The 27,459-nt window shown below is 36.6% G+C and overlaps 1 protein-coding gene across 2 annotated transcripts in view; it reads left to right on the top strand.

The window, feature by feature from the left end:
• Positions 1-26,316, top strand: part of SEL1L (SEL1L adaptor subunit of SYVN1 ubiquitin ligase) — a 30,663-nt gene extending 4,347 nt beyond the window's left edge. The window contains exons 2-21 of one of the 2 annotated variants that reach the window (XM_048059728.2): positions 2,597-2,634; positions 2,965-3,187; positions 6,590-6,757; positions 7,388-7,493; positions 8,847-9,009; positions 10,795-10,848; positions 10,933-10,992; positions 11,592-11,673; positions 11,994-12,148; positions 12,791-12,847; positions 13,813-13,881; positions 14,569-14,646; positions 15,366-15,428; positions 16,324-16,411; positions 16,671-16,819; positions 17,439-17,604; positions 18,253-18,324; positions 19,403-19,575; positions 21,417-21,545; positions 22,321-26,316. In XM_048059728.2, the coding sequence (XP_047915685.1) occupies positions 2,597-2,634; positions 2,965-3,187; positions 6,590-6,757; positions 7,388-7,493; positions 8,847-9,009; positions 10,795-10,848; positions 10,933-10,992; positions 11,592-11,673; positions 11,994-12,148; positions 12,791-12,847; positions 13,813-13,881; positions 14,569-14,646; positions 15,366-15,428; positions 16,324-16,411; positions 16,671-16,819; positions 17,439-17,604; positions 18,253-18,324; positions 19,403-19,575; positions 21,417-21,545; positions 22,321-22,524 (2,297 nt within the window). In that variant the 3' untranslated portion in view covers positions 22,525-26,316. Of the gene's footprint in view, positions 1-2,596; positions 2,635-2,964; positions 3,188-6,589; positions 6,758-7,387; positions 7,494-8,846; positions 9,010-10,794; positions 10,849-10,932; positions 10,993-11,591; positions 11,674-11,993; positions 12,149-12,790; positions 12,848-13,812; positions 13,882-14,568; positions 14,647-15,365; positions 15,429-16,323; positions 16,412-16,670; positions 16,820-17,438; positions 17,605-18,249; positions 18,325-19,402; positions 19,576-21,416; positions 21,546-22,320 lie in introns of both variants that reach the window. The other variant, XM_048059727.2, reaches the window with a different exon arrangement.
• The last annotated feature ends 1,143 nt before the right edge of the window (positions 26,317-27,459 follow it).

Genomic DNA, 27,459 nt, shown 5'->3' with positions numbered 1-27,459 from the left:
GGAATTTAGGTGATGCAATACAACTGAAAGAGGGGACTTGCTTTCAAGGAAGAAGAGCAGATGTAGTGAGCTCTAGCTTGTGTTGGTCTGGATCAGCTGTCTCTTGCCTTTCAGTTTGGTAATCCTTTTGCCTTGAATATGAAGTCACAATAAAAGTGTTCTTTGGTATATGTACATAGATAACATACCCTTTTTATATTTGTCATTATGTCTCTTTTGTGGTGAAATCAACCTTCCAGAAATGGAAATCAATTACTAAAGCTTTTACCAAAAATCAGAACGGTCCAGTGCTGTGTCAGGCATGGAGGTTGATTTTGATTTTATTTATTTTTGACCAGACAAAACCAAATTCCCTAGCTGGTATAACTGTTAAAAATAACATGTTTGTTACTACAGAAACAAGCACCATGTAAGTATTTTGTACCTATTAATAGCAGTATACAGTCTACTAGGTAGTTTAACCCTCTCTTTCCCCACTGCAGAAGCATGTATGACTCTCTTGACAGACTCTAGAACCTGAAATTGCATTGATGGCATTTGGCTTTACATCAAATTTGTTTAGAATAGTAGAATGTAATTCATGGGAAACATGTTAAACTTCTATCTGTCAAACATCTTTCAAACAGGGAGGACCAGCAAATAGCCCAGATACGTACATACTTCTTAATGTATTCAAAGACCAACTGTTATGTGGTAGTCTCAAGTACTAATAATCAGCGGTAGGACTTCAGACTTAAAGTCATTCTTCTCTGTTAGAGTCCTCAAGCTGGGAAGCATGGTGATCTCTGTTTAAAATGTAGCTAAGCCTGTTTTTTTTGTTTTGGTATTTTTTCCAACTCAGTGCTTGTTCTTAGGCTGGTTGCCTGGTTGCTGCTTGCAGGGTCTGTTTCATCTTGAATACTCTGTGCTGTCTCCACTACCTTCTCTGGAGAGCTCTTCACACTTTCTTTTTTGGACTTGTAGAGTACAGCTGCCTACCCACACAGGCTGTTCTAAACCCTTTTGAATCCTGTGTCTGCGGGGAGTCAAACTCATTGAGCTCTGCATCCTCTTCAGTAAACTCGGTAGACTATGATCTGTTTGAGTTACTTCTTGCATCACTTTTGCAGCTTCGCTTATCAGTCTTTAACATTTTAAGTTATGTTCCCACAGCTTAAAGTTGATGCTCGTGTTTTCACTTACCTGTTCTAACCAAAGATTAAACCTCAAAAACAGAATAGAAATGATTTGATGAGTCTCCGGAATCTGGCTTCCAAGATTTGCCTTTTCATTGCAAATACCTGCAGCTGCACCATTATGATAACAATCTTCAAAACATGAAACTGGTGATTCATGGCTTGTCATGTCAGAGATGACTGATTTCTGGTAAAACACGTCACTTGCATGAGGATGAAAAGTATGCAAGTTTTTTCTTTGCTTGCTGCCAAATGCCTACATGGAGTCAGCAGAGTTCTGTAAACTTGTAGAGTTTTGCTGATGTTCAGTATTTTTGCGGGGATTCTTTGATAGCGAGCTATAACATGCTAACTGGTGTACCTCATGTACAAGTCCGTAGTTGCTGTCAGTTCAGGTAATCTTTCTACTTCTGCAGATCTCCAGCCCATCAGCGTCTGGCCACTTCTGTAGGGTATTATATAAGGTATTATACAACCCAAAATCTCAGGGCAGGGGGAGGAATTCCTAAATGTAGTAGGGGTTAGTGGCACTTCTGCTTAGCTGCTTGTTTAGGTTTTAAGCTTTTTGCTTCAGTGAGTTGTGTACAGGAGAGAGGGAGGCCTATAGCATTTTCTTTGATGTGTTTCTTGTTTACCTAAATGAGGTGGTGTCAGATCCTGATGACTGGATCAGTCATGCTTCAGCTGTGATAGTTTTAGAGGCTTTCCATCAAGATGATAGTGCAAATAAAGTTCTCTGAAGTGCAGTGGGTAGCCCTTTAAAATTACAAGAACTAAAATTCAGAGACAACTGCAAAACGGTGGTAAAACTGTCATACGTAAGCTTTTCTGATGATCTTTTCCCTCCCTTTTACCTCCATTCCTTCTGCTTTTTAGTAGTTTTCTGCCTTTCTTATTTACTATTTCTCTCTTCCCAGTCTTTCTAACCAGTTAGATAGATAGCCCTTTCAGGTGAGAAAGGTAACAGTTAAACAAGGCTTGCATCGCTTGAATGGTACCTTAGAGCTAAAGTGATGTCTCACAGCTTCTCTTCTTAAGAGAAACCTCTACCCAAAGGTTTGAGTATGCTGGCCAGGCAAAATGAATTGGTATTCTTCTGTGAAGAGTAATGTTTCATTTTAAGTGAGGTGGTGCTAATGTGACTGGTCACTAATGAAGTTGTTTATACTAAAGCTGATTTGGTAACTCAAATCCTTAGGTTCCACAGGTCGTTTTCACTTGCTATGTTCTTTTTCAAGCAGTTTACCTGAACTGGAACAATTCAGACTGCATGGTTAATCTAGAGGATTACCTTGGGTTTAAAAAATAATGTTTTGGATATTGTACAAAATTGTATATTTCAGAAAAATAGTAAAATGTAATACCTTTTTTAAAAAAAATTATGGGAAAGGTTTTTAATGACTTGTAACATCTTTTTGTAGATGAAGAGGGAAATCAAGATGAATCCCTGGAGCCAAAGGTAAGGAAATATATTTCTAGTCATTCTGTCTCTTTCTCGCGGAGTGAGAACAAGGGTCTGAAATTCCAGAACTACGATTTGATTCTTGTTTTAAAATGCTCTGTAGCTTTCACTGCTTTCATTAACTTCTGTGTAACAGAAGAATTAATGTTGTGCTGTATCTTTTGAAGTGTATTTTTCACAGAACTAGAAGGGAATCAGTGAGAGCTGGTGGCAGTAGCTCAATTTACTTCTGGTACTACTCTTTAAATGTCGTATCTTTAAAAAGTATTTTTTTCCAACTGCTGCTGTTCCATTTCTAATCTAAAATACATGGCTGCTCTCTTTCAGACTTTAGCTGCAGAGGACCAGGTAAAGGACCATTCCACAGGAACTCGAGTGGTAGCAGGTCAGATCTTCCTTGAATCAGGGAAGTCAGACTCTCAATCTGAGGATGAAGAGAACTTTCACAGTCAAGAGGAAGAAAAAGACAATTCACTGGAAGAGTTGAACTCTCTAGAAATGTCCAACCTATTAAATAAGGATTTGGAAGAAGCAGAAATACAGAGTCCAGGTAACTGCTCACAAGCTTTTGAACAAGTGGCAAGAAAGACATCTGAGTAACTGTGGGATGTAGATAAACACAAATAGTCATTTTGAACATATTAAAAAAACAAGCATCTGAATTTTTCCGGAAATGAATGGTAATTGGTGCCTTTTTTATCAGGAAGTAACATGACGCTTTCAAAAATACTGTTTGAAGTCTTAGTGTTCATTTTTATATTCATTTTCAAGGTTTTTCATAACTCTTATTGTTTTCATCTTCCTGGAAAGCTTTAACTATCAAATGGATAAAGTACGGATTTCTTCATATATGACTCAGGTACACATACTAGACTCTGTGTGTGTATATAGTAACTGTAGAATGATAAATTGCATCAGTGTTTTAGCCTACTGGCTGTGTGCCTGGAGAATGGGTTGACAGAGGGAACAAATTGTGATACGATGACAAATTTCTTAGCAATAGGGCAACACCTGAATTGCGTGTAAACTTCAGTAAGTTTTCAAATACAGGTAGAACCTTGTGTTCTTGTGTCTAAATTCACCAGGAAAGCCTAGTATATCTTTTTTTACTTACAGTAATATGAATTTAATATGATTATTTTGGACTTGTAATTAGTAGTGGATGATAATTAGATGGTACAGTTGAGTACTCTAGCCTTTGCAGCAAATATTTTTTTTACCTGTTCATAAAAAGTAAATCTTCAACTAAAAAGTACAGTTACATGGTAATACTAAGCTGCCTATCTTCTTAACTCATGTCTTGAATATCAAAAGAAAACAGGAATAATGAATAGGGTCTCTGTTACTTTCTGTTTTTCAGTATTTTCTAATAAGCGTTTCTTATTGATGCAGAACTAGTATACAGTTAGTAAAAAGTCACTAATAGGATTAAATACTGCTGTTGAGAGATGTGGTATTGTACAGGGAAAAAGTATATGAAGTCCACTAAATAGTTTTCTGCCACAAAGCAGTGAGCTAAGCACCGTATTTACACAGTGCAGTCTATTTCAAAAGTAAACTTTAAGAATTTTTTCGTACATGAGAAAACTGTGACCAGATGGTTTGCTCCTGAGTATTGCTTGTAACTAAGGTTTTTAACTATGCTTGTCAAAATACTGTGCGCAGGTGACTTTAAATTGAACTGTGAGCTTGTACTGTTCAGTTCTTTTGAACCTGTTATGAGTAAGTTAGTGGTGCGGGTGGAAGGATTACTGTTTTTATCTGTAATGCAATTCTGAAGGAAAAATGACTGTATTCTGTGAGAGGGGGGGGAAAAAACTGCTAAAGGGAAACTTCATTGTCAGGCTTTTTAACTGAGTAGGACAGGAGTCTACCTCAGATACATTACATCTTTTGCTCATGTGCATGGTGATTGCATGAAAAATATTTTTCAAGTTTCCACATGTATTTTGGAGGTTATTGGGCAGGGAAGAATTTCATCTTCAGAAAGTTAGAATTAGTACTATTAAGGCTTTCCTTTTAAAGAAAAGTTTTCTTCCTCTTCAGGGTCCTTTTCTCTTCTAATCAGTGAAGAGTTCTTGTGTGTGTAGTTTAAAAAAAAAAATCATGCTCTTATTTTCCATGTTTTTGTTAGTACGGAACTGGATTGTTAGAGTTTTTGTTGAAAACTGTCACTAGTTTGCACAGAGCTGGCAATTCCTGCCACATTTGTCGTCTTGTTTGGAGGAATCTTTCAGTGATAGTACTTTTTTGTAATTTTTTATAAATCTATATTGGGTTTCTTTCAGTGTAAAGTATGAAATATAAATAATTAAGGACAACATGATAAAACACCATGTGTACGCCTGTTTTGCTCTGTCTGAATAAATCCCTATTTGTGTGCACAATTTGACAAAAAATTATCCTTCATGTAAATTATATGTATTTATCATTCCTTAAGTATATGATAAACTGTGGTTAGCATTTTATCCTGTAATAGCACTGTTGTGTTGCTTTAGGAGTTAATGTTTGTGGCTATGTGGGGGGAAAACTGCGTTATGCTTGAATTTAGAATTTAAAAAGGCAAAAGGGAGGACTGGGTTGGAATAATTTCCCAACTTTTAGTGCACAGCTAACTCCTATCTACAGCATTGTCTAAATAGTTCATGTCCAATTGCTTTCACTGCAGGAGGTAGTGTTATACTTTCTATACAAGTAAAGTTTCAAATTCCAAGTTGTATTAACATCCTGGAGCTGGAGTTTGCTCATAGCGATAAGAGGTCCCATCTGTTGTAGTTGCATGTACTTTTAGCATGAGTTTGGGCATTACCCAATGGCTAACAGATGTCTGAAGTGATTCAAAGCTAATTATGTATAGACATGTTATTTGTTTCCAGTTTCTGAAAATAACTGTTCTGTGTGTCAAGAGCTAATAAACTTGGGTGAGGGTATCTGCCAAGGAATCGAATTCTGAAGAGCAATTTGAGCAAGCTATCTAATTCTAGAGAATTTTTCATTTAAAAAATGGTATGGTCTCTAGGCCTTATGAAAACGGCATAGTCTCTAGAAAAAAAACTAGCTCTGTTGACAGCCACAAGAACTAGAAACTTAATTTGAAAGAACAGGAATTGGCATTCTCAATTGCAGGTTTCTGCAGATGTCTTCAGGTGAAGCTGAAGCTAACTTCTGGATTTAGCATAGCGAAACAAAGAACTTTATAAAAGGCTAATAGAAATAATTTCATTTTCAAAAACTGAAGATAATTCTTAGTCATTATAGAAGGTTGACTTAAAATACTGCAATACTGGAATCACTAACCTTTGTCTAGTGCTTGAGAAATCAGAGTGCTGAAAGTACTCTTGAATGCAACTTAAACTGGTGAAATGAAATAAAGATTTCAATGCAAGTATGTGCAACTGTAAAGAGTGAGTGGGCTCATAGTGATTTTGTAGTCTTTTCTTACAGTTGTATTTTCTAAATGTACTCCTTGCTGATACTCAAGTATTTTCAGTAGCCCCGTGAATAGTTCTGTTGAATGTCTACATCTTGCGCTATGGCTAAAATGAATAAATGTACTGGAATGCACTCGGTGGATAGTCTTTTGCATGAGGAAGGGAGTACAGAGAAGTGAAAGTAAAAGGGCTGTTTATTATGGTAGGCAAAATATATATATAACTGATCTGCATTCTACACTCTGAAAATATTTTTTTTGCTTAGAAATAAGGAATAGAAGAAATTGCATACTTACTCTTACTTTCAATTAAGAAATGGAACAGTAATATTTTTGAAGTGCTCTTTAGGAAAGTGACTGCTTTTTCAGGCTTTGGTAAATTAGAAACTTTACTGAAAACTTGATGAAATGCAGTTTTTAACTTCACAGAAGTTAATACCGACACAGGAGTCCTTTACTATTTATAGTGATGACTTTATAGAATAAAGGGAAGCAGTCTTACTCCTGGGTATCTATTTTCAGTTTTGACAGCTATTGGAGGCACTGCGGATGGTGAACCTTGTCGCTTCCCCTTTTTGTTTATGGAGAAGGAGTATGCAGAGTGCACTGCAGATGGGAGGGAAGATGGCAGGCTTTGGTGCGCAACAACCTATGATTACAAGAAGGATCAAAAGTGGGGCTTCTGTGAAAGTAAGTAACCTGATGTCTTTGTTCTTGTCCAATGAATGCTTTCTTAACTCAGCATTCTCATACCTCCTTATGTCCCCTATTATGAGGTCTAGAAGTCCTGGTCATGTATTAATGGCCACCTTGTATAAGAAATTATAAAGGCAAAGTTCTCATGATGGGAAATATTGGAAAATATTGTAATGCAAATGGAACTTACAAAACTTTTATGAAATCTTGCAGTGGAGGCACCTGTAAAACTTGATTTCAGAGGTTGTAGAACTATAGGGGTTTGACAGTGTTCCCCATTATACTTGCTGATGTGTTGTACACTGGCGACACTTTTCTAGCAAACATTGTCCTGAAGGAGGACCTTTCTTTGCACATCTTGCTTGGGAGCAATGAAAGAAATACTTTAACAACAAACTCCTATGAGAGAGAGATCACATGGGAAGAAACCATCTCCCAAGATACTCAACGCCTCCTTTACATAGCTTTTTTTAATCACGTGGGGTTGCTTGTTGGTATTCAGAAACACCATTTTGGCTGTATTTACACTTAGAACAAATAGGAATTTTTGAGTGAATAGTCTTGATTGAAGATGTATAATTGGAGATCTTAATGTTTGAGGTTATTGTTTTTTGTTTTTAAAAGCTGAAGAGCAGTCTAATAAGAGAAGGCAAATGCAAGAAGCTGAGGATGTCTATCAGACTGGAATGAAAATCCTTAATGAAAGCAGCAAAAAGGCTCAGAAGAAAGAGTAAGTCCATGCTCTCCGTTCCCCCAAAGAGAACATGACTACATAGCTGATCAGTCTGACTTAACTAAGAACTAACCTAAATGAAATTTCCTGGCACTTACCCACTTTATGGAACTCAGCATCATGTTAGGCAGTGATGCTACTGAAAATTAATAGTGATTGAGGGCATTTAGAAAGAATACTTGTTTGCTTTCCTGTAACTACACAAAAATTTATATGCATTTCTGAAGAGTGGGTGTCTTTTAAAACAGTGAGTTTAATGCAAGGTGGTGCTGCAGTTTTCTAGCTACAATCTAAATGTGGAAACTGCCAGGAAAGAAACTGAGAATGTGATATGAGGCAATTGACATGCCCCTTTCCATATGTTTCTTATGGTCTTTTTCTCATTCTGCTTCAAAGATGAATGAACAGGAAAGATAAGCATTTCTTATCCTGCTCTGTTTTTGTTCTTGCTTTCTGATGGTCTCAGCAGAAAAATTAGTTTTAAACCTATTCTCAGTAAATAATTAACAATCTAATAACTAGCATTGTGTGAGAGAAAAGGGTAATGTTTATATAAAAGTATAGGAATTTTTGAAACAGTCTTAGTTCTCTTGAACACATTGCATTTTCTTAGAAGATCAAATCATGTGAGGAACCAAGTGTCCCTCAGCTTGTACCTAAAGAAAGGGAAGATGAAGAAAAAACAAGTCTCAGAATAGAAAGCAAGAGAAGTAAAGAAAAATATTGGCATATTATCAAAGGTCTGTAACAAATCAAACTGAAGCATGTTATATATTGTGTTCGAGGTCACAGTGTTTGAAATAGCTGTGAAATTACTTTTCTAAGTTCTGAGGTTGAAATAGAAACAAGTTTCCAGAGAACTTTCTCATGGTTAATATGATGGTTCCATCACAAAACTAATTACATATGCAGTTGTCTTGGACCAAATGTTTAGTATTTCCATCTGAGTGACTTTGTACTAGAAGAGACTTCATAGTTTTTTTCAGGCTTCTTTTAATCTGCAGTGTTCTGTGAAGCTGTTAGAGTAGTAGTCCTACTAGATATCTAGTACAGGATTTAAAATTGTTGCTACAAAAATGTGATGATTTGACCTTAACTTTTAATGCGTCTTGCAGGGGAGGAAATGCATATTGCTTTGCATGTGGAATAGAGTGAATGTTAAAATCCGGTTTGTCTATTACCTAAGTTGTGAGCTGTTCCATGGTATAGACAGTTCACAGCTGGAACAAATGACTGTAGATGCATTTGTAGAAAACAGACAAAAAAAAAAAAAAACACCCCAAATCTTTTTAGGTTTATGAATGGAACCTGTTGGTTTGCTTCAAGGTGACTCAGATTCTTTTCCTTTAGAGCATATCAGTATCTCCTGAAAGCAGCTGACATGAATCATACGAAGGCAATGGAGAAAGTCTCTTATGCTTTGTTGTTCGGGGATTATCTGAAGCAGAACATACAGTCATCAAAAGAATTATTTGAAAAACTAACAGAAGAAGGTTCTCCCAAAGGACAAATGGTATGTATGTCCTTAAATTCTACAGAAGTTTCTTAGATTTATAAATTGTTTTATAGATTGTACTTGTTTTAAATTGGTTATATAGATTGTTCTTCCATCTAGATCAGATAAGAACAATGAACAGTACCTGTTCCCTAGTTAAAAAAGATAAAAGGGTGCTGCTTTTTAAGTTTGAAAACCAAATGTTTTACGTCAAATTTGGAGTTCTATTCAGGAAATATTTTTTTTATTACTAGTGCTTGCCTAAGTATTTCTTAATCCTGACTACTCATTGGCTTTACCTCTTTAAATTTCATCAGTTCCTTTGGTTGAAAGATTGTTCCCCAAATGCTGGTAGCATTACAGAGGGTGCAGGAACAAATGACAAAAGCTGTGTAAAGGAACAGCTTGTGTTTGTATGGTTACTAAGTAAATATTTATGGAAGTACAAGGTAAACAAATGGAAACAGGTTCTCTCTTAGTTTTAAAAAATGGTATTAAACTACCAGTAATATAGTGTTATGGTGGTCTCTGCTTAGTTTTTTATCTGTTATATGACTAACTAGACTTGAGATTTAAATCAAACTAAGTAGTTACAGGTGAATCTAGCCTACAAATCTGCTCTGAAACTGTCAATTTTTATTTGTGGTTTGTGTGGGATTTCAGATACTGTAGCTTTTCATCTGCAGTTTTATGGCAGGTGGGGGAAGATGTTTATAATCTAGGAAGTAATAAACTCCTAAGACTCTTGGAAGCTGTTTAGTGGAACAGATCTCCCATTGTCCACGTGCCTTTGAACGTTAGGGAGTTGTTCATATGGACTTGTTCATAGGTAATGTTGTAAAATACGGCTATTGTCAATTTACATCAGTATCTACATATGCTTATTTACTCTTTGAATTTGTTTTTGAAGTGTCAGCTTCTTTAGCAGTTACCTAATTTCTCTCAGTTCTTACACTTTCAAGTCTCTTGCTGTTACATATTTGATGTTGGAGCAACAATTTACAGTAGAAAGTGTTTTTTTCTAGACTTGATCTTAATAAAACCTTGAGTTTCATCAGTCTAGAATTCAATACAGTCTGCAGGAGATGTTTTTTCTGTGCTTTCAGAACTGCCTAGAATAGACTTAGTGCATCATGCAATATGAACACCTTCATACGCACTATCTTCTGTGCCACTGGTTTCCCTGAGTCACACAGCTGTAACAGGTGTTAGAGCAGTACTTATGTAAATTTTAAGAATAAAAATAACTTCTGAAAAAACTTTAGCCAAGCAGCTCTTGTTACTCTAACTGCTTACTCTTATAGTCATAAAATGCAGCTAATTCATGAGAACAGATGCAAAAATATTAAATTCACAGGATCTTTCAGACAGTGAATCAAATAACAAAACTCTTCTCTAGAAGTTCATGGTTAGTGTTTCTTTGCACTGGTGTATAAGAGACAAGGTGCCTACATAACTCATCTTTAGTTAAGGTGTCTTTAAACTGGTGCGTTTTTACTGTTCAGTATCTCTGGATCTACAGCAGGCATGTAGGGAAGTAGCAGTTCTTCCTTGTGTTTGGTACACTAAACTGAATTGTGGTGAGATGTTTATAGTAGTGTCTTAGGCAGCTAGTAACTTAGTAACTATATTCAAAAATAGGAAGGGAAGGGCCTAGATAAAGAAAACACCGAAGTGAAGGTAGAGCTTGGTGTGTTCTCTGCACCTTTGAATTGTTGTATTTCTTTATTCTTATGTATGCCAGCAATAGCCAATCCTGGAATTTTCAAAGGATGTGCTGACTAACTTTATTTTTATTTCTAGGCTCTTGGATTTCTGTATGCATCTGGTCTAGGAGTCAATTCTAGTCAAGCTAAGGTAAAATAAGAGTGCACACTGAAGGTTCTTGTTATCTTCAGAGGCAGATGTTAAGTAACCAGTGATTTTTGTTTGTTTATTAAGGCCCTGGTCTATTACACTTTTGGAGCTTTAGGAGGAAATCTGATAGCCCATATGATCTTGGTAAGTAAGATTTCCCAGTTAACTTCCTGTATGTGTAAAGTCATTATTCTTTCCCCTTTTTAAACTCTTAAAATTTTTAATTTAAAAATTAGATCATCATGCATCTATTAAGTGGGCAATAGTATATTTCACATTGTTCCTCCTTAATTTAAGGAAAAGTCTGCTCATTTTAAGCTGTATACCACCATGGATTTAAATTGACTGCGTTTATATCCTTTTTGACTTAAAGCAGACGTGTCAACTGCTTTAATTTTTGTAGGCTGAGAACCTTTAATTTTTGTAGCTTAAAACTGCAAAAGATTTACAGAAGATGCTGGTTTAGTCAGTGTGGTATTTAAGATGATGCAATGTGTATGAGTAGAAAGGCGTTCTTTAAGTTTTCATAAGTTTCAGCCTGTTTTTCTCTGAGCAATATCTGAGGTTTATTGGATGCACTTTAACCTTTAATGGTATCAGTCAGCTGATTTTAATGCAGGTAGAATGGCCTTCATTTTGTCTGTTGTCCTATCAAAACTTGCTCAAGTAATGTGAAATTTTTTGTAACCTGGCAAGTAGCATGTTGTCAAATAAGTCCCATACTTTTCATATTTTCTTTCTAGGGTTACCGGTACTGGGCTGGGATAGGAGTCCTTCAAAGCTGTGAATCTGCTCTCACTCACTACAGACTTGTAGCTAATCATGGTAAAACTTTTTACTACTCTAATATTTTTGAATGATATAGAAATGCCTAGAAAGTCTCCTTGTGTCAACATTAGAAGTGCAAAAATAAAGTATTCCTGCTACTAAGTTAATTGTTTGGGTCTGAATTGTATGCCTTTTAATCTCTATAGAAATGCACTTAATTCTTAATGAATGCTAAGGTAATTTATTATTTCTGAATAAGAGTTTGAAGCTCTGTAGAGATTAGTGTTTTCTTTGTTTTTGTTGTTTTTTTTTAAAGTTGTGGTGTAATATTTGTATTGAACAAAGCTGCCTGAAAATTTTACTGATCTGTTTTCCAGTTGCTAGTGACATTTCATTGACTGGTGGCACAGTGGTTCAGCGAATTCGCTTAGCAGATGAAGTAGAAAATCCAGGAATGGCAAGTGGAATGCTGGAAGAAGACTTGATTCAATATTACCAGTTTTTAGCAGAGAAAGGAGATGTACAAGCACAGGTACAACTAAAGTTATTTGATGGTTTGCAGAGGTTTGGGTAATTACAGGAATAGCTTTACGAAATATAGAAAGATACTGGAGCTTTAGCTTTCAGTTACTTAGCACTTGGGTTGATTTACATTTCCAAATTAGTTTTTATGAGAAAAGTCTTCTATTTTAGCATGTTTAAGGTACAACTTGGAGAAAAAAATGTAATTCTTTGTGGAAAATAAATCCAAAATATTACCACTTCTGTATCTTAGAAAAGATGTTGGTGTTCACTAGATAGAAACCAGACTGGTTAAGAGTTTGAGATGTTGTGGAGGATGCCTTTATCAAAAGAACTGGCACTGCCAGGGGACCTACATTTCTTTTTCTTTGCATGACTTCTGCATGCTGCAAGCTAGAACTCTTAACGCAGAAGGAGGAGAGGATGCTAATAACAGGCAAATTGTCATGATTTAACTTGGTCAGATGTGGCTTGAGAATTAGGTAGAAGTTAAATGAATAATCTTTATTTTGCATCTAGGACAATCACATAACTTTTTTATCTCAGATAAATTTCCACTTCATCTGAGAGTAATATGGGAAAAAAACAGGACTGTACTGTAGTTAATGAAGCAGATCTATGACTTCAGACTTATTGTAAACTTTATTTTTAGGTTGGTCTTGGACAATTGCACTTGCATGGAGGAAGAGGAGTAGAGCAAAATCATCAGGTAGCCTTTCTGTATATCTGATGCATGGGGAGGGAGGGGGGGAGAAGAATGTAGCAAAGACCACAATGAAGCAGAAGCATTTAAGATATGCCATAAGGTATTTAACGTAATCCATACATCAAAAATTAATCTTTGTGATTAGTACATGGAGCTGATTTTCTTACATAGTTAAAGACTAATGCTTTTAGAAATGAGGAATTAAAAAACAAAGACCTGCTTTTCATTAAGTGGTATTTGAAACTGGCTGAGCTCTTGCACACGTAGTAGGATCTTCATAATGGACTGCACACACGTTAGTGATGATATTCCTGCTCATGTGACTTGTAAAAATAGTGTAGCCAAAAGTGTTACCTTAAATACTAAACACATTAAATCTGCTTAGAAAATAAAACTTCAGCTGATGTAAGCTAACCTAGCTACTACTTACAGAAGTTAAAATAATTAACCTCTTTAAATATGTATTGAAAAAATGGAGATCTGAGGATGTGCTGGCCTGAGGATTACTGCCAACCAGGAACGACTTAACAGTCATCACTTTTAAAATACCTTAAAATGTCTGTTCTGTATGGGTTCAGAGATAACATTAAGTGGTCAGAATGAGTACATGCAAGGTCTGTGTAAAACTGGAACAGGAACTTCCAGATATCCTGTCTTCCAAACCGAATCTGGAGTTACAATAAGGAAGTAAGATTCACTTGTGTAGCTTGTGTGTAGTAGCAGTTGTTGTTTTGTTGTTTTTAATTTTTTCTCCTCTGCCTTTTGGAATACACTGAGAGGAATTGCTGCTCAATATTCAGACTATATGTAAGTGGGGAGCTGCATTATGTATATTGAATTAGTTGGGATTGAGTGTTTTCTTGTCCCCAACTTGATAACTTGACAAGCCATCTATTCGTGCTGTATTTGCAAGAAAAGGTACTCAAATCATATGTCAAGATTGCTAAAATACATTTTCCTCTCTACAGCGAGCATTTGAGTACTTCAATCAAGCAGCTAATGCTGGTAACTCACATGCTATGGCCTTTCTGGGAAAGGTAAGATGTGTGCTTTCTCAAAAGTAAGCAAATTGTTTTCAGTAGAAAAAAATAATAGGTATTTCCTATTTTCTGATCTCTAGTAGAGAGATCAGAAAGGGTTGTCAGCTACCTTCACGCTGTTAAGAGTCAAATCTTTATTACTCCACTTTAGTACATGCTAAGGTTAGGCTACAACATGTAGCAGTGCTAGCTTATCTCTTTGAGGCTGTCACTGCAGTAGAGGATGTAAAATTCATGTGCTTGGAGCATGAAAAAAGAAGGTAGTATGCTGGTGAAGGCACCTGACGTGAAAATTTGTGGTTTCCTGCTTTCTGGACTGCTAGGATAAGGGTCTTGCAACAATTTTTTCTTTGATGGCAAGTAGTATTTTAAATGCTAATACAGTTTGGCTTCCAATGATCTCATAGGATTTTTTGCCTGATTTGTGTTCTTGACTCAACACTGGTACAACTCAAGTGAAGGGTATTACCACTCAAATTTTTTCAGTTTTCTGGGCAGTTAATTTGCCATTGGAAGCTAAACCCTCTGAATCTGAAGTTTACAGCATAGACATGTCTTCTGTTTTGGTGCAATTTATTTATTTTGTAAAATAATAGCTAGAATTGTCTAATGCTCCAATGCTTCATTATGTCTACAATGAATTGACTTACTCAGGTGTTCATCAATAATGCCTTTTTCCTTCAGATGTACTCAGAAGGAAGTGATGTTGTACCTCAGAGCAATGAAACAGCTCTTCAGTATTTCAAGAAAGCTGCTGATATGGTATGATTATCTGTTAGCTAGAAATACAGCAAATGCACTATAAAATTTGATAAGCTCAGCAGTACTACAAGTGTTTCTTTATGCACTCCCATGTGCATACTTGCGCTTTTGTCCCAGATTAGCCTGTAACTAAATCCTGCCTGTCAAAGGTGCTGTAGGGTGCCTCCAGCTCCGGTCATGGATCTCTTCACTAGCTCACTTAATACATTCACTGAAGGTTTCTGATGTGCCACATTGCCTCTCCTGATACTGAAGTAATACAATGGTACATACTTCTACAGGGGTGCTAGTCAATAATACAGCCCACAGGGCAGCCACCAGCCTGCCTTAACTTAAGACAGATTCTTAAATCAGTTGTTTTGGGAGTTTCTGTAGCATCTAGAACACTGCAAACTTGGAAAAACTAAAGATGAATAAGTTATTAATGCCCCAGCTTTCTGTGGGTAAGTGTTCTACATCCCATGCAACACTTTGGAAGTACACAGGCTATCATAACGAGCATTGAAAGTTTTTTTCCTCATAGTAATTGCCTGTGTGGTTACTGAATAAAAAATACCAAAGATGCTATTTTCTCCTTAAATAACTATTGCTTAATAGATTGGCTTTGCATTTTTGCTCCTCTCTGCAGCACTATTTGTATTGTTGCTGATAAGGTACCAAATTTGGAATATATAACTGTAGGCTTTGACTTCCTTTTCAGAAGTATTTTCCTGTTTCAGGGTAATCCAGTTGGACAGAGTGGATTAGGAATGGCTTACTTGTATGGAAGAGGTGTTCCAGTGGTAAGCTTTTGATGGTCATCTTTCTAATTCTAGCTGATTGTGCAACTTCCTGTTGTCTACAAGCTTTTTCTCTGGAGGGAAATACTGTAGAAGACTTAATTATGAAGAATTATTTTGCACTGTAAACTTCATGAAGAAATTTGTAATATAAATAAATCACTCTGGAGTTAACAGCTATTAAACACTTGCTGAGTTTCTTCTAACAAGTTTGAAAATATTGCTGAAGCTATTAGAAAAACAGAGCAAAGTGAATCTTTAGCTGAAGTTTTATACTTAGCTTTAATTTTTCCTGTGAAAGAAAGCAGGTCTTAAGTGCCCCAATTTTGTCTCCCTTGTGAAAGTGGAGAAACACTTGCAAACTTTTAATTAGTTCATTTGCTATGTTGCTTTTCCAATGTGAAGGGTTTTTATCAGATGTTTTATAATTAGCTATATAAACAGATACTCAAACAGTTGAATTAGCAAAAGTTGAGGAAAGGAGTTAATTGCTTTAAAAACAGAGCAAGGCATCAGTTCTGCTGATTAAAACTATTTGTTGTATTTGTTGTAATTCTGTATGTGGGTGCTAGCTTTCAGATAGCCAGTAGTGATTACAGAATGGTTGTGGTTGGCAGGGACCTCTGAAGTCACCTGGTCCAACCCCCACTCAAACAGGTGCACCCAGAGCAGGTTGCCTGGGATGTGGATGTCTAGGCAGCTTTTGAGTATCTCCAAGGAGGCAGACTCCACAGTCTCTGAGCAACCTGTTCAATTTCTCAGTATGTCTAGCATGTCTTTTATTCATTATGATGATATAGGTCTATCGATATTTCATTTTGCACATAGATATGTTCTTTCTTTACTTAAATTGTGCTGTATTGTAAGGCTCTAATGACTGGACCCAATCTTCCTGCAGAACTATGAGCTAGCACTGAAGTATTTCCAGAAGGCTGCAGAACAGGGATGGGTTGATGGACAACTTCAACTAGGTTCCATGTATTACAGTAAGTGGCAATCAAAATGATGATTTGCCAAGTATAAACTGCCTTTTCAGTAACTGTTCGCTAGGTGGCATTAGAAGTACGGACATAATGCATGTGGAGTTGTTACTGCACTGCATTTATATTTTATTCTATCTGCTTTTTTCTAACACTTTGACAACACCTTTCTTGTAAAACTTTTTTTGAGAGTAAATGTGTACTATATTTCATACAACCTTGCTTGTTAGGAGAAATGAATAGCATTGACTTAATCTTTTTTTAGATGGTATTGGAGTCAAGAGAGACTATAAACAAGCTTTGAAGTATTTTAATTTGGCCTCCCAGGGTGGCCATATTCTGGCTTTTTATAATCTGGCTCAGATGCACGCTACTGGCACTGGAGTGATGCGATCCTGTCATACTGCTGTTGAGGTAAGGTCATCCATTAATAAAAATAAAATAATGTTAACTTGCAAATGATTGGATATGACCATGTCAGCTTACATAGGAAATCTGTCTTAGCTAAAATCCACTGGTGGCTGCAGAGCCAGGGCTATCATAAGGAAAAGTGATATATTCTATGACAACCTTTGTATCTCATGAGAAAAATCTTTAATTTTCCTTGTTCTGGTATGGCGAGTTGGTAATAGTTTCCTTAGCTTTGAAAAAAATCGGAAGGATGTAGTACAAAGCAAACATAAGTATTTTTATTAGTACTGAATTCTTTGTTTAGACGTGATTTCAAGTATTACATTTAAGCTGAGAAATAGAAAGCTGTTAGAAAGCTCATTAAATATAATTTTGAGTAAGCACCTGAATCTTGGTGTGTTCGCTTAGTAACTGATTAAAGTAAGCTTGTCTTAAGTAATGTGTTTGTCTACTGAGCTTTTTCTGTGAAATGCAAATCCTTGGAACAGGTGTTCAAATGTTAAGGCTTACCTCCTACAAAAAAAGGCTTATGTCAAGGCTTACCTCCTTTTTTTTACCTCCTGCCAGAAAAAAAATCTCAATTTCTGAAGTTCCTGACAACCCGCCTTCTTTTCCTCTGCAGTTGTTTAAGAACGTTTGCGAACGGGGACGCTGGTCTGAAAGACTTATGACTGCCTACAACAGCTATAAAGATGGTGACTCAAATTCTGCTGTTGTTCAGTATCTTCTTTTGGCAGAACAAGGCTATGAAGTTGCACAAAGCAATGCTGCTTTCATACTTGATCAGAGTAAGAACTCAAATTTGTACTGAAATGTTTTTTTAGAGTTCAGAGTGCTTGAAGATGTGTTTCAGTAGCTCTTGGTCAGTTTGCACTTCAATGAGACTTCTATCCCCTTTCCTGCTCTTTACACTGGAAAATCAGCAGTCTTTTTTTCACCTCTATAGTTTCCTGGCCTAAAGGTTAGAATACATTTAAAATCTGACTTCTGGGATTTAAAAATGGGGTTTTAAGGGAATGTTTTAGAAATTGGTACAGTGATGTAAAGTCTGTTCTCCAAACTTCCTAAACACAGCCTTAACATCTTGTTTTTAAATCTATAACATAGCAGTAGCATTAGTTTTTTACCTTTGGACTTTGCTATGCATACAAGGTTCAGTTTCCTTTGTTCTTTATCTTGTAATGGCTTTTCTAAATGCTCAACTTTTTTCTGCTTTTGAACTTGTTCTACACTTGAAGCAGTGATGAAGAGAGTTGATTGGTTCTGTTAATTTGAAATTAAAGTTTTTCTTACTAATTTCAGACAGGCTGAATCTTGTTTGGGCAATAGCACATATTTCAATTTTTAATTCATTTTAGCATGCTTATTATAAGTAGGGGGGTGTCTTGCGAGTGCATACCGAGTTCCCACTTAACTATTAATTTCTTTTCTAGAAGAAGCTAGCATAGTTGGAGAAAATGAAACGTATCCTCGAGCTTTGCTTCACTGGAATAGAGCGGCTTCTCAAGGTAAGTCTGTACCACACAGTTCCAATTAGCTTATTTTTAGAAGAGCTACTGATGTCTGATTCTGTTTTTTATAAAATGGGGAAGGAGGGAAAAGCTTATCTGTTTCTGTTCAGCATTAGTTACATGATCCTAGTTGCTGTTCTTTTTCCACTGGTAGCTGTATTACTGCAATATGCTTGCAGTCATGAGCCATTCTGAGATCCTGAAGAGTAAAAAGAATGAAATACAAATATAGTTTGTTTCTCTTGTGCTTCTCTTGTTATTTTATATGTTATTATAGAGCAGTATTATGAGGAACAGATATTTACTGACTTTCCTAAAAGAAAAAAATCCACTTTGAACAATAGATACAAGTTACCATTGAAAATTTTGGTACTTGTCATCAGTAAGAAATGCAATTTGCTATTCAAAGCAAGCAAAGCTCAGTGATCAAAAATGTAGCCTTGTTATCCAACCAGGCAGAGTTCAAACTGATGCTTGTGATCGTATTGTAAAATAAGCAAAACCAAACTTAAAGGTTATGCATCTCAGTGCAAATTCTTTGACTTTTCTCTCTTTTTACTTAAGAGGGTATCATGCAATTGGAGTATGAGATTGTAGGCCTAAAGATTTTCAGACAAAGTGTTGGCTTTTACTGGAAAATTAGAAATTGAGAGGATAGTATAGTTAAAAATCAATTAACAAATGATGAACAGAAACTTCAATTTTCAAGTTTTTGTCTCTCTTAAAAACAAATCTGTAGCCCTTAATGATCATAAAACAAATAAGTTTTTCCTTATAAGTGACTATGAATGTCAGTATATAGCTTTTCAACTGATATCACTAAATTGTAATAGAAATGTTGGTAGGATTACTGGGAGAAGTACTTTTCTGAAAATAAGAGTTGGATTTGGATTATTTAAAGTCAAGTATTTCTTTAAAAAATAGATAAATAAAAATTTGTGAGGGAGGGATAAATAGAAACTTTGTGCAAACTGTAGAAATTAATAACAAGAGCCTATAGTGCATCTTCATATGAAACTAAGAGGCTTTCTTTGCCTAGAGGAATTCTTTGCCTAGCTATTTTCTCTGTTTATAGGATATACAGTTGCAAGAATTAAACTTGGAGATTACCATTTTTATGGGTTTGGTACCGATGTTGATTATGAAACCGCATTTATTCACTATCGACTAGCATCGGAGCAACAGCACAGCGCCCAAGCCATGTTTAATCTGGGCTACATGCATGAGAAGGGACTGGGCATCAAGCAGGTGAGTTAAGCTGTAGGTACTACTACATAGCCACTTCTCAGTACCTTCTCCAATAGCTATATAACTGGCAGCTTGAGGCATGTTTCTTGATGTAGCAGATAATGTGTACTGCTCGAGTTTGTTCCTTCACTGGGGGCCTGTGGATGGGTCTTATATAGATTTTTAGCGTGAACATTATCTAACAAACTGTGGACTTTTAACTGTTGAAGAAAGAGTTGTATACTTCTTTCTCTCTACCTACATCCATGTCACTAAGATTGCAAGCAGCCCAAAGTCAGGGAGAACAGCCCAAGAGTGTGGCCTGCATGACTTCAATTCAGGTCACTGTTCTTTTGGGAGAATCCTGAGTAAATATGGTATTTCTTCGAAACAGCTTTTGCCTTATTCACTATTTACTTACTGAATAAATAGTCTCTTACATATAGGACTCCGTGTTGCACTTCCTATATGTAGATAGTTTTCGTACTATTACAAAGCCAAATGTTAAGCCCCTTCACAAATTTCAAACACATACACTGTTACTCGCTTTTTTTGTAGATTTAATGTTGTCCAACGTCAGAATGAAAATTGTATGCTGCTAAAAATAAGAATAATTTTCTTAAATTACTTTCTCATGGTGCTCTGTAAGATTTGGGATGATATTTCAGTGGTTTATGTGTATTAAAGCTTGGACTCCTGCAGTTTTCACTCATGTATCAAGTGAGTGAGGAATATATGAACAGAACAAATTGCTTGCGAATTAGAAGTGAAAATAAGCCGTGACTAGGATCTGCTTCTACACTGATATTAGCATATTACAAAGGAGATAAGGAAATTCTTTTAAACGGTTACAGAACAGGCAGACTTTCAGGCTCAAGGAGTACTCAAGCGTTGTTCTATGGAACTAAAATACTAAAATGTGATCTAATACAGCTCATACACATACTGATTTTCACACCGTTGTTTCCATGTATGTCATAAAACTAAGCTTCGATGTATCAATGAGCAGAAAATGATTAAGGTATTCCACAATCAGGATGAAATTAATATATGGCATGGAGACTTCTCTCGAATTTCCAACCTTGCATGCTTCCAGAAGTAAGCATTATACAGGCCTATTCTTCCCATCAGTGTGAATGAACATAAGCAATTTGTATCCAAATATCCTAATTTTGCACAGTATGTATCTGAAGCAGAGCCAAAAAATTCAAGGAAAGTTGAACTACATAGCTACATGTATCCTCTGTTCTTGATACAGTCACCTTCTTGTTCCAATTTCCCCAGCAGAGAGCACTAATTTAGGCATCCCCCAAGTGGCTGTTGGTGCTCATGCTTTTTGGCGCACTGCCATCATTAATGTGAGTTAGGTCAGTTTAGGATAAAAAGTAGAATCTAATTTGGGAATACGTGCGGAAATGGTTGGAAGCTGCAGGCATACTGCGGTATAACTAGGAGGAATTGTCACTATGCTCTCCTACCTGACTTCAGTTTTCTTAGTCTTTTCATACTTGGTGTGGCATTGCAGATCCAGAGTACACTCTGTATATCTGTATATGATCTAAATATAAGCTTTAGTTTACGTTGCATGGGTTGAATATATTGATACTAATCTCTTTATTAGGTTCAATTTCAACATCAGTTATGCTAGCTTCATCCTCAGATGTAAGCTTCCCTTTATTCCCGTTACTTGCCTCTTCAAAGATGAACATCCCTTGGGGACAAAAAGGGGAAGGGTTTAACTGAATGTTTTTTCCAATAAATACTTATTTTCAAATGACAGTAAGTTTTTTCTAGAAAAACCTCTAGATCTTATGGCAACTTTGAGTTTTTCAGAACTGAGTTCTGTATTTTCTTAACTGTAGGATATTCATCTTGCAAAACGATTTTATGACATGGCAGCTGAAGCAAGCCCAGATGCTCAGGTTCCAGTCTTCCTAGCACTTTGCAAGCTTGGAGTGATTTATTCTGTGCAGTATGTTCGAGAAATTAATGTAAGTACTGTAGAATTAAAGGGAGGAAAAAATGTGTTTGCAACTCAGTCTTTTTTTATAAATAGAGCTCTTATTTGAGTAGAAATCTCATGTGAGCCATCTGAAAACTTGATAATTTTTTTGGTGTTGTTTATTAAAGTTACTGAAGCCATGATTCTTCTTGTTTACATAATTATGAGAAACTAAAATGTGCTCAGCCAGTGCTCTTCAGTGTTACTCTTCCCTTGAAGACAATTTCTCAAACCTGTTTGACAGCTCCTATCCATGAGCATCTGCCATCAAAGTTGAGCAAATTATTGTAATAACTGCTTAAGAAAAAATAATTTTTTGTAGCCTTTATTCTTAAGGAATTTTATATTCAGCTGCATCAATAACACTTAAGTCCTGTCTGAATCCTGTGTGAATCCTTTTTCCTGTTGGAAAAGTTGCTCTGCACAATAGCTGAACTATCTAAGATATGTGCTTAATGATGGCACTGAAAAATCCTTTACATGGAATTTTGGTGACTTTTCTGCATATAATGTCTTAAATATTTGTGTTCTACTGTCTAACTGCCTTTTGGATTACTTGATAAATTCAAATAGTAGGAAAGTGATTGCCTGAACTAAATGGCAATACAGCTAGGTTTGACAGAATTTAAGTCTAAAATTGTTGGCAGTGGACAATCAAAACATTCTAAATCGATTGAGCCAATATTCATGCAGTGCTCACAGAAGCTACTATGCAGATTACTGATATTACTTTGATGTGATGATTGTGGGCTTCTTTTCCTTAGATAAGGGAGGTATTCTCACATATTGATATGGACCAGCTGCTGGGACCGGAGTGGGACCTTTACCTTATGACCATCATCACCTTGCTTCTGGGAACAATTATAGCTTACAGACAAAGGCAACATCAGGCAATTCCCAGACCAGCAGGACTGCGGCCAGCTGTGCCTCAACAAGAACCACCACCAGAGCATCAACCACCGCAATAGCAACAAGAGCCTCAGTGAAAGAACTGGATTTTTCCACAAGGAACAATTTTCATTGTGATTTAGGACTTCGGATCAACGGTCCCTCCCACAAAAGAGGCACAAAGAAGTTTATAAAGGAAAAAGTCTGAAAGCTGCTTAGAATGATGCCTTTTTTCAGGGATAAGAAAATTATTTTGAAACTGATTTGAATGTTATTTCAGTGCCAATGGAATAACACTATGGCTTTTTCATGGAAACACAGAAGTGTGCTACTACAAAAATGTTGCCTGCTGTATCTAGTTCCTCTTTATTCAAAGTCCTTTTCATCTTGTAGAGAGAGAAGGTTAGCATTGGAAGGTTTTTGCCTGCCTGATAGCAGCTGCCCTATAAAAACAAAAATAATAGTAATGATTTTATGGTCAATTTCAGTCCAAGAAGCTGAACTTTATTCAAAGTCTAAAAAATCTAGAGCTGTATGAACTTACATTCTGATCTGCATCCCAAGTATTTCTACAATCTTTATTTCATTTCTTACACTTCAGTCTTTTATGCTGTCCTGGATGGTTTAATGTGGATTATTTATAAACTGTAAAACTACACTAGCAAACATGTCACTCTGCATTTGTGCTTTTTTGTTTTGAGTATCTTCCTCCATTACCCTTCAAGTAGGCAGTTGTCAGGAGTCTGTCTGTAGCCCAGGAGGCGGGCTGGGACAGATTGGGTCTGTGAAGATAATTAGTTGAAAGCTATTATTGCAGTGCCCAGATCTTGCATCCTTCTAAAATTTTTTTGGAGACTGTAATTTGCAGTCCTTAGTGACATAAGGACAAGTTGGTAATGTTCCTAAATAATTTAACCTTGCTCTTGCAGAGAGACTGAGTCTAGATTGCAGAAAGCACAAGTATTAGTGGACACTGAAGGAATGACAGAGCCAGAAAGGTCAGTGAGTTAGCCTACTCATTTTTTAGTAGTGGGAGTCTTGTGTTTAATTTTCAACGATCCTGCATGTTCTCTGCACTGCAAGAAGGTGGTCTTGCAGCTGAAATGTATGTGGTATCTTACCCGTGCATCTGTTTAATGTATCTGCAGAGAAGGGGCCCCAGAGATGCATACTCTCTGCAGAAGGGTATGGACTTATGCCAGCGATGCTACTCCAAAGTTTGGTTGACTGATAAAAATCATATGTTAGATCACAGCAGTGCTCTGGCTATGGCCTGCCTCTCTTGTACCTGGCATACACGAGAAAGTCAGAACAACACTTCTGAATGGCTGTGCCATCTGAGGATCCCTTGTAACAAGAAAATCCAAAGATAAAGACAACTAATGTTTTATGGCCTCTTGATCCCACCAGGTCAGTGCAAAGACTTTCTAGTGAGTATAAAGATTAAGACCTGTGGAATGATGTTTTTAGACTGCAAGGAGAGTTTTGAGTTAGTGACAATTTTTCATTGAACTATAATTTCAGGGGTTGAGGGTGGGAAGCAGTGAGGGAATAGCTTAGGTGTAACAAATACAGATGTTTCTGTTCTTATTTGGCAAAGGCAGTTAAATATTTGTTTCTGTACTAGCATTAAACCCTCTGAATATGCTGTCTTAAAGCAGAATGAAATATGAATAATGAGGTTGTACCTTTTTGTCAAAATCTGCTGCATTTAAATGGTTAAGAGCTTCCTTTCATACACTTTTTTCCTCCAGTGGATTGGCAGCAACCTATTCATACGCTGTAGAGTTGAGACTTGATCTGTTTTTATATTTAATGCATTTGTAAGGCGACCATTGCATTAATATATCTGTAGCTTGGGGGAGAGGATAAGAAATCCGCTCTTCTGTAAACTGAAGTGTCATGATGACTTAGTATTAAAATATAGGTAGAGCTTTTCAATGCTTCAAAATGCCTTTGCTGGTTACATGGAGACAAATCTCCCATTTAAGTTTGAGGGTTGCAGCAAGTGATAGAGGAATGTCTTGTTTCAACCTTGATCATCATCATCAGATGCAACAGTATTGAATCTTAATGTAGTGTCTAAAATGTATAGCAACTCCCCAGCTGCATTTCTAAGATCTGTGACTTCTGAGCACTTCCTCTGGAGTATTTTTTCCTCTGTCACTTAATAGCTCTTCTTAGCTCAGCATGAATAAATTAAAGATTATATGGAAAATGTTTCAGTAACTACCACTAGTTCATTGGTCTCTTAGGATGTTTAACAATTTTGTTACTGCTTTATTAAAATTGTTTTTGTTGTTTAATCAACGAGAACTAAGTTCTAAAAGTTCTGTTTGCATGGGAATCTCTCATCATTACTGCCATGCGAGTCTTACAGCTCACTTTTCACTGAACTGATGCATTTTTACATCTAAGAAATCAACAGAAAAACATGGCTGAAGATCAGTAAGTTATTTCATTTTAAGAACTGCTTTTTGCAGAAGCAATAAGGAAGTCTTTCTGCTTTTTTCCCCACTTCCATCAAATTGCTATCACTAACTTTTTTCAGATGACATTTGTATGAGTGAAGTGGTAGTAAAAGGTACTTACCATGAGTAATAAGTTAACTCAGGGATTAAAGAAATTAATATACTTTCTAAATTGGTTGTTAAACATCAGTTCAGTTTCTGTGGCAATCCCTTGCTATTCTGTTCTGAAACTTGCATTCTGAGGGAAGTGTGTTGAACTCTTACTAGCAATGTTTCTTGTTGGTTTATCAAACTTTTTTTTCCTAAAGGAACTGGGTTGCTCAGTTGATTGCAGTGAAGTGCTCTTCCCTTTTGGTAGCACACAGGTTGTCTTATAGCTTATACGCAGAATTATTTTAGAAGAGAAACTTGATTTTAAGAGAAGCCTTTCTAGGTATGTGATTGTTCTTTAAATGGAAAAACTGTGTTCTTTGTCAGTAGGAACGTAGGCCAGAGCCTGCCTATTTGACCTTCCCAGACACCTGCTCTCTTCTCCCTGCAGGGGAGGATGGATCTGCAGAGCAGTAACAGGTGTCAGCAGGAGTTCTATGTACAAGAATACAGTGGAAAGGTATGGGGGGAGAACATTGTTCTGCATCTCACATTATTAATCAAACACATCAGCTGTTCCTGCAGTTTGAAAGTAACATTGAAATGTTGAGAAAACAAAGTTTTAGTTCTTTCCTTTGACGCTTGCCCCAGAGCTTAGCCTATTGAAATAGTTTTCCTGGCTTTATATGTCCATCATAGGACAGTGTAATGACAGTTAAGGCCTTTGATATAAATATCACAATGAGACTTTATGAAACACAACTTCATTCACATTTTAGTCATCTTCCATGACTTTGGTCATCTTCTTTTATTGAACTTTAAAGTGGGGGAAAAGAAATGTTCTTTGAGAAGAACATTAAATTATGGGTTGTGAAAGGACTTCTAAGACTATGCATTATCTTGTTTCCACCTGTTATATACTAGCTTTGACCTACAAGGATTATATTACAGGGGTTTACAGTCACCTTTGGAAGTTGTTTCCTTTTTAGATAGGCAACAATATATTGAAACTCTATTTTTGTTTCAGAGAATATTAAACTAAGATAACTTAGTTTGGTTTAAGAACTACTGCAAGTGCATATGGCAAATAGGGTTCCCCCCCAAAAAAATAGTCCCTTTGTTTTTATCAGCTGCAGTTCTTTAAAGGGTCTTGTAGGACTTTTGTAAATTTATTTTGTATTTAAAATCAGTATAAAGGCTGGTCAAATGTAATATAATTGTGTAAACAAATTCTGTTAATAGAAAGATGTACAGATTCATTTTGTACTGTATCTTTAATCTTGTGAAATAAAGCTGCCACCTGTGTGGTTACCCTCAGTGTTCATAGTGGTTATGGTAACAGAGGATGTCAATTGTTAATCATATGTATGGATGTTTGCCACTACTAAATGCCTCCCTTCCTATAAGGATGCTCACATTTCTTTCACTTTTTATTCCTCTTAAAAATATATACATACACATATATAATTAATTTAGGAGAGGCATAGAAAGGGGGATGGAAAATTATGCATTGTATTTTCATCTATGCTAGAGATTTGCCCTCTGTGTGACACTTTTTTCTAGTGTATACAACATCTGCACTGTCTGTAGCAGACAGAACTGCTGTGTGACTCAAGATCAGCTAATAACTTTCGGATTGCTACTGCATTTTCCATACTACTACGTGGATAACACAGTGACTAGAAGCAGATACTGGAGAAGGGAGCCTGACAGGTTCGCTTCCTTTTCAGCCCTCTTTGCATGTACTTGTCCCTTCAGGCTCCATCTGTTGAGGAGCCTTTCAACACCTGTTGAGACTGTCCTCCTGCAAAATAGGTTCTTCTGGCTTGCCTTCTGATGTGCTTGTTGATTTGGAAGAAAATCAGGGAGAAGGAAAGTACGAAGAGTGATGGAGCAACAAGACCATTACTGTGAAAGGAATCAATAGTCAAAACTCCCAGTCATCGACCCATGTTACATAGTTATCTGAAGTATTTGGAGGCTTCGCATATCATCTGAGAGGTGACAGAGACCAGTATGTGAATACAGCTCGGGGTGGAGGAGGCAGGGGAGAGCAGGTTGTAGTGAGTTAAAGCTGCTGACAGTACTGGTTGCAGGTAGCTAGGAAATAGAACTGTTGGTGCTAAAACCTGCTTGAGCTTCTTGTAGCTCAAGTTTAGGGATGTAGGCTTCCAGGATCACCTATGGCTTTAAGACATGGTTGCTGATGTGCTCAGGTGAGGTGGGGACAGAGGTAGACAGCTTATTTTACTTGACTACCTGAAAAGCACTTCTCATGGGAGCTGTGGAATGGGTTTGGTTTGCAGACTGATAAGCTTGTAGGCAACATGGACTTGCTTTCTGTGGTGGGAAAACTCAAGGACTAGTCCTCTAACACAAAGTCAGAAGACTGTAAGTGATGTCTTCCAAAAGCTCAGCTGTGATAGAATGCCACCTATCCAGGTAGTGAATAGT

This window comes from Anser cygnoides, chromosome 5 (assembly GCF_040182565.1).
Source record: "Anser cygnoides isolate HZ-2024a breed goose chromosome 5, Taihu_goose_T2T_genome, whole genome shotgun sequence".
NCBI lineage: Eukaryota > Metazoa > Chordata > Aves > Anseriformes > Anatidae > Anser > Anser cygnoides.
The sequence above is the reverse complement of the archived record's forward strand: the minus strand, read 5'-3'. Positions and strand labels throughout refer to the sequence as shown.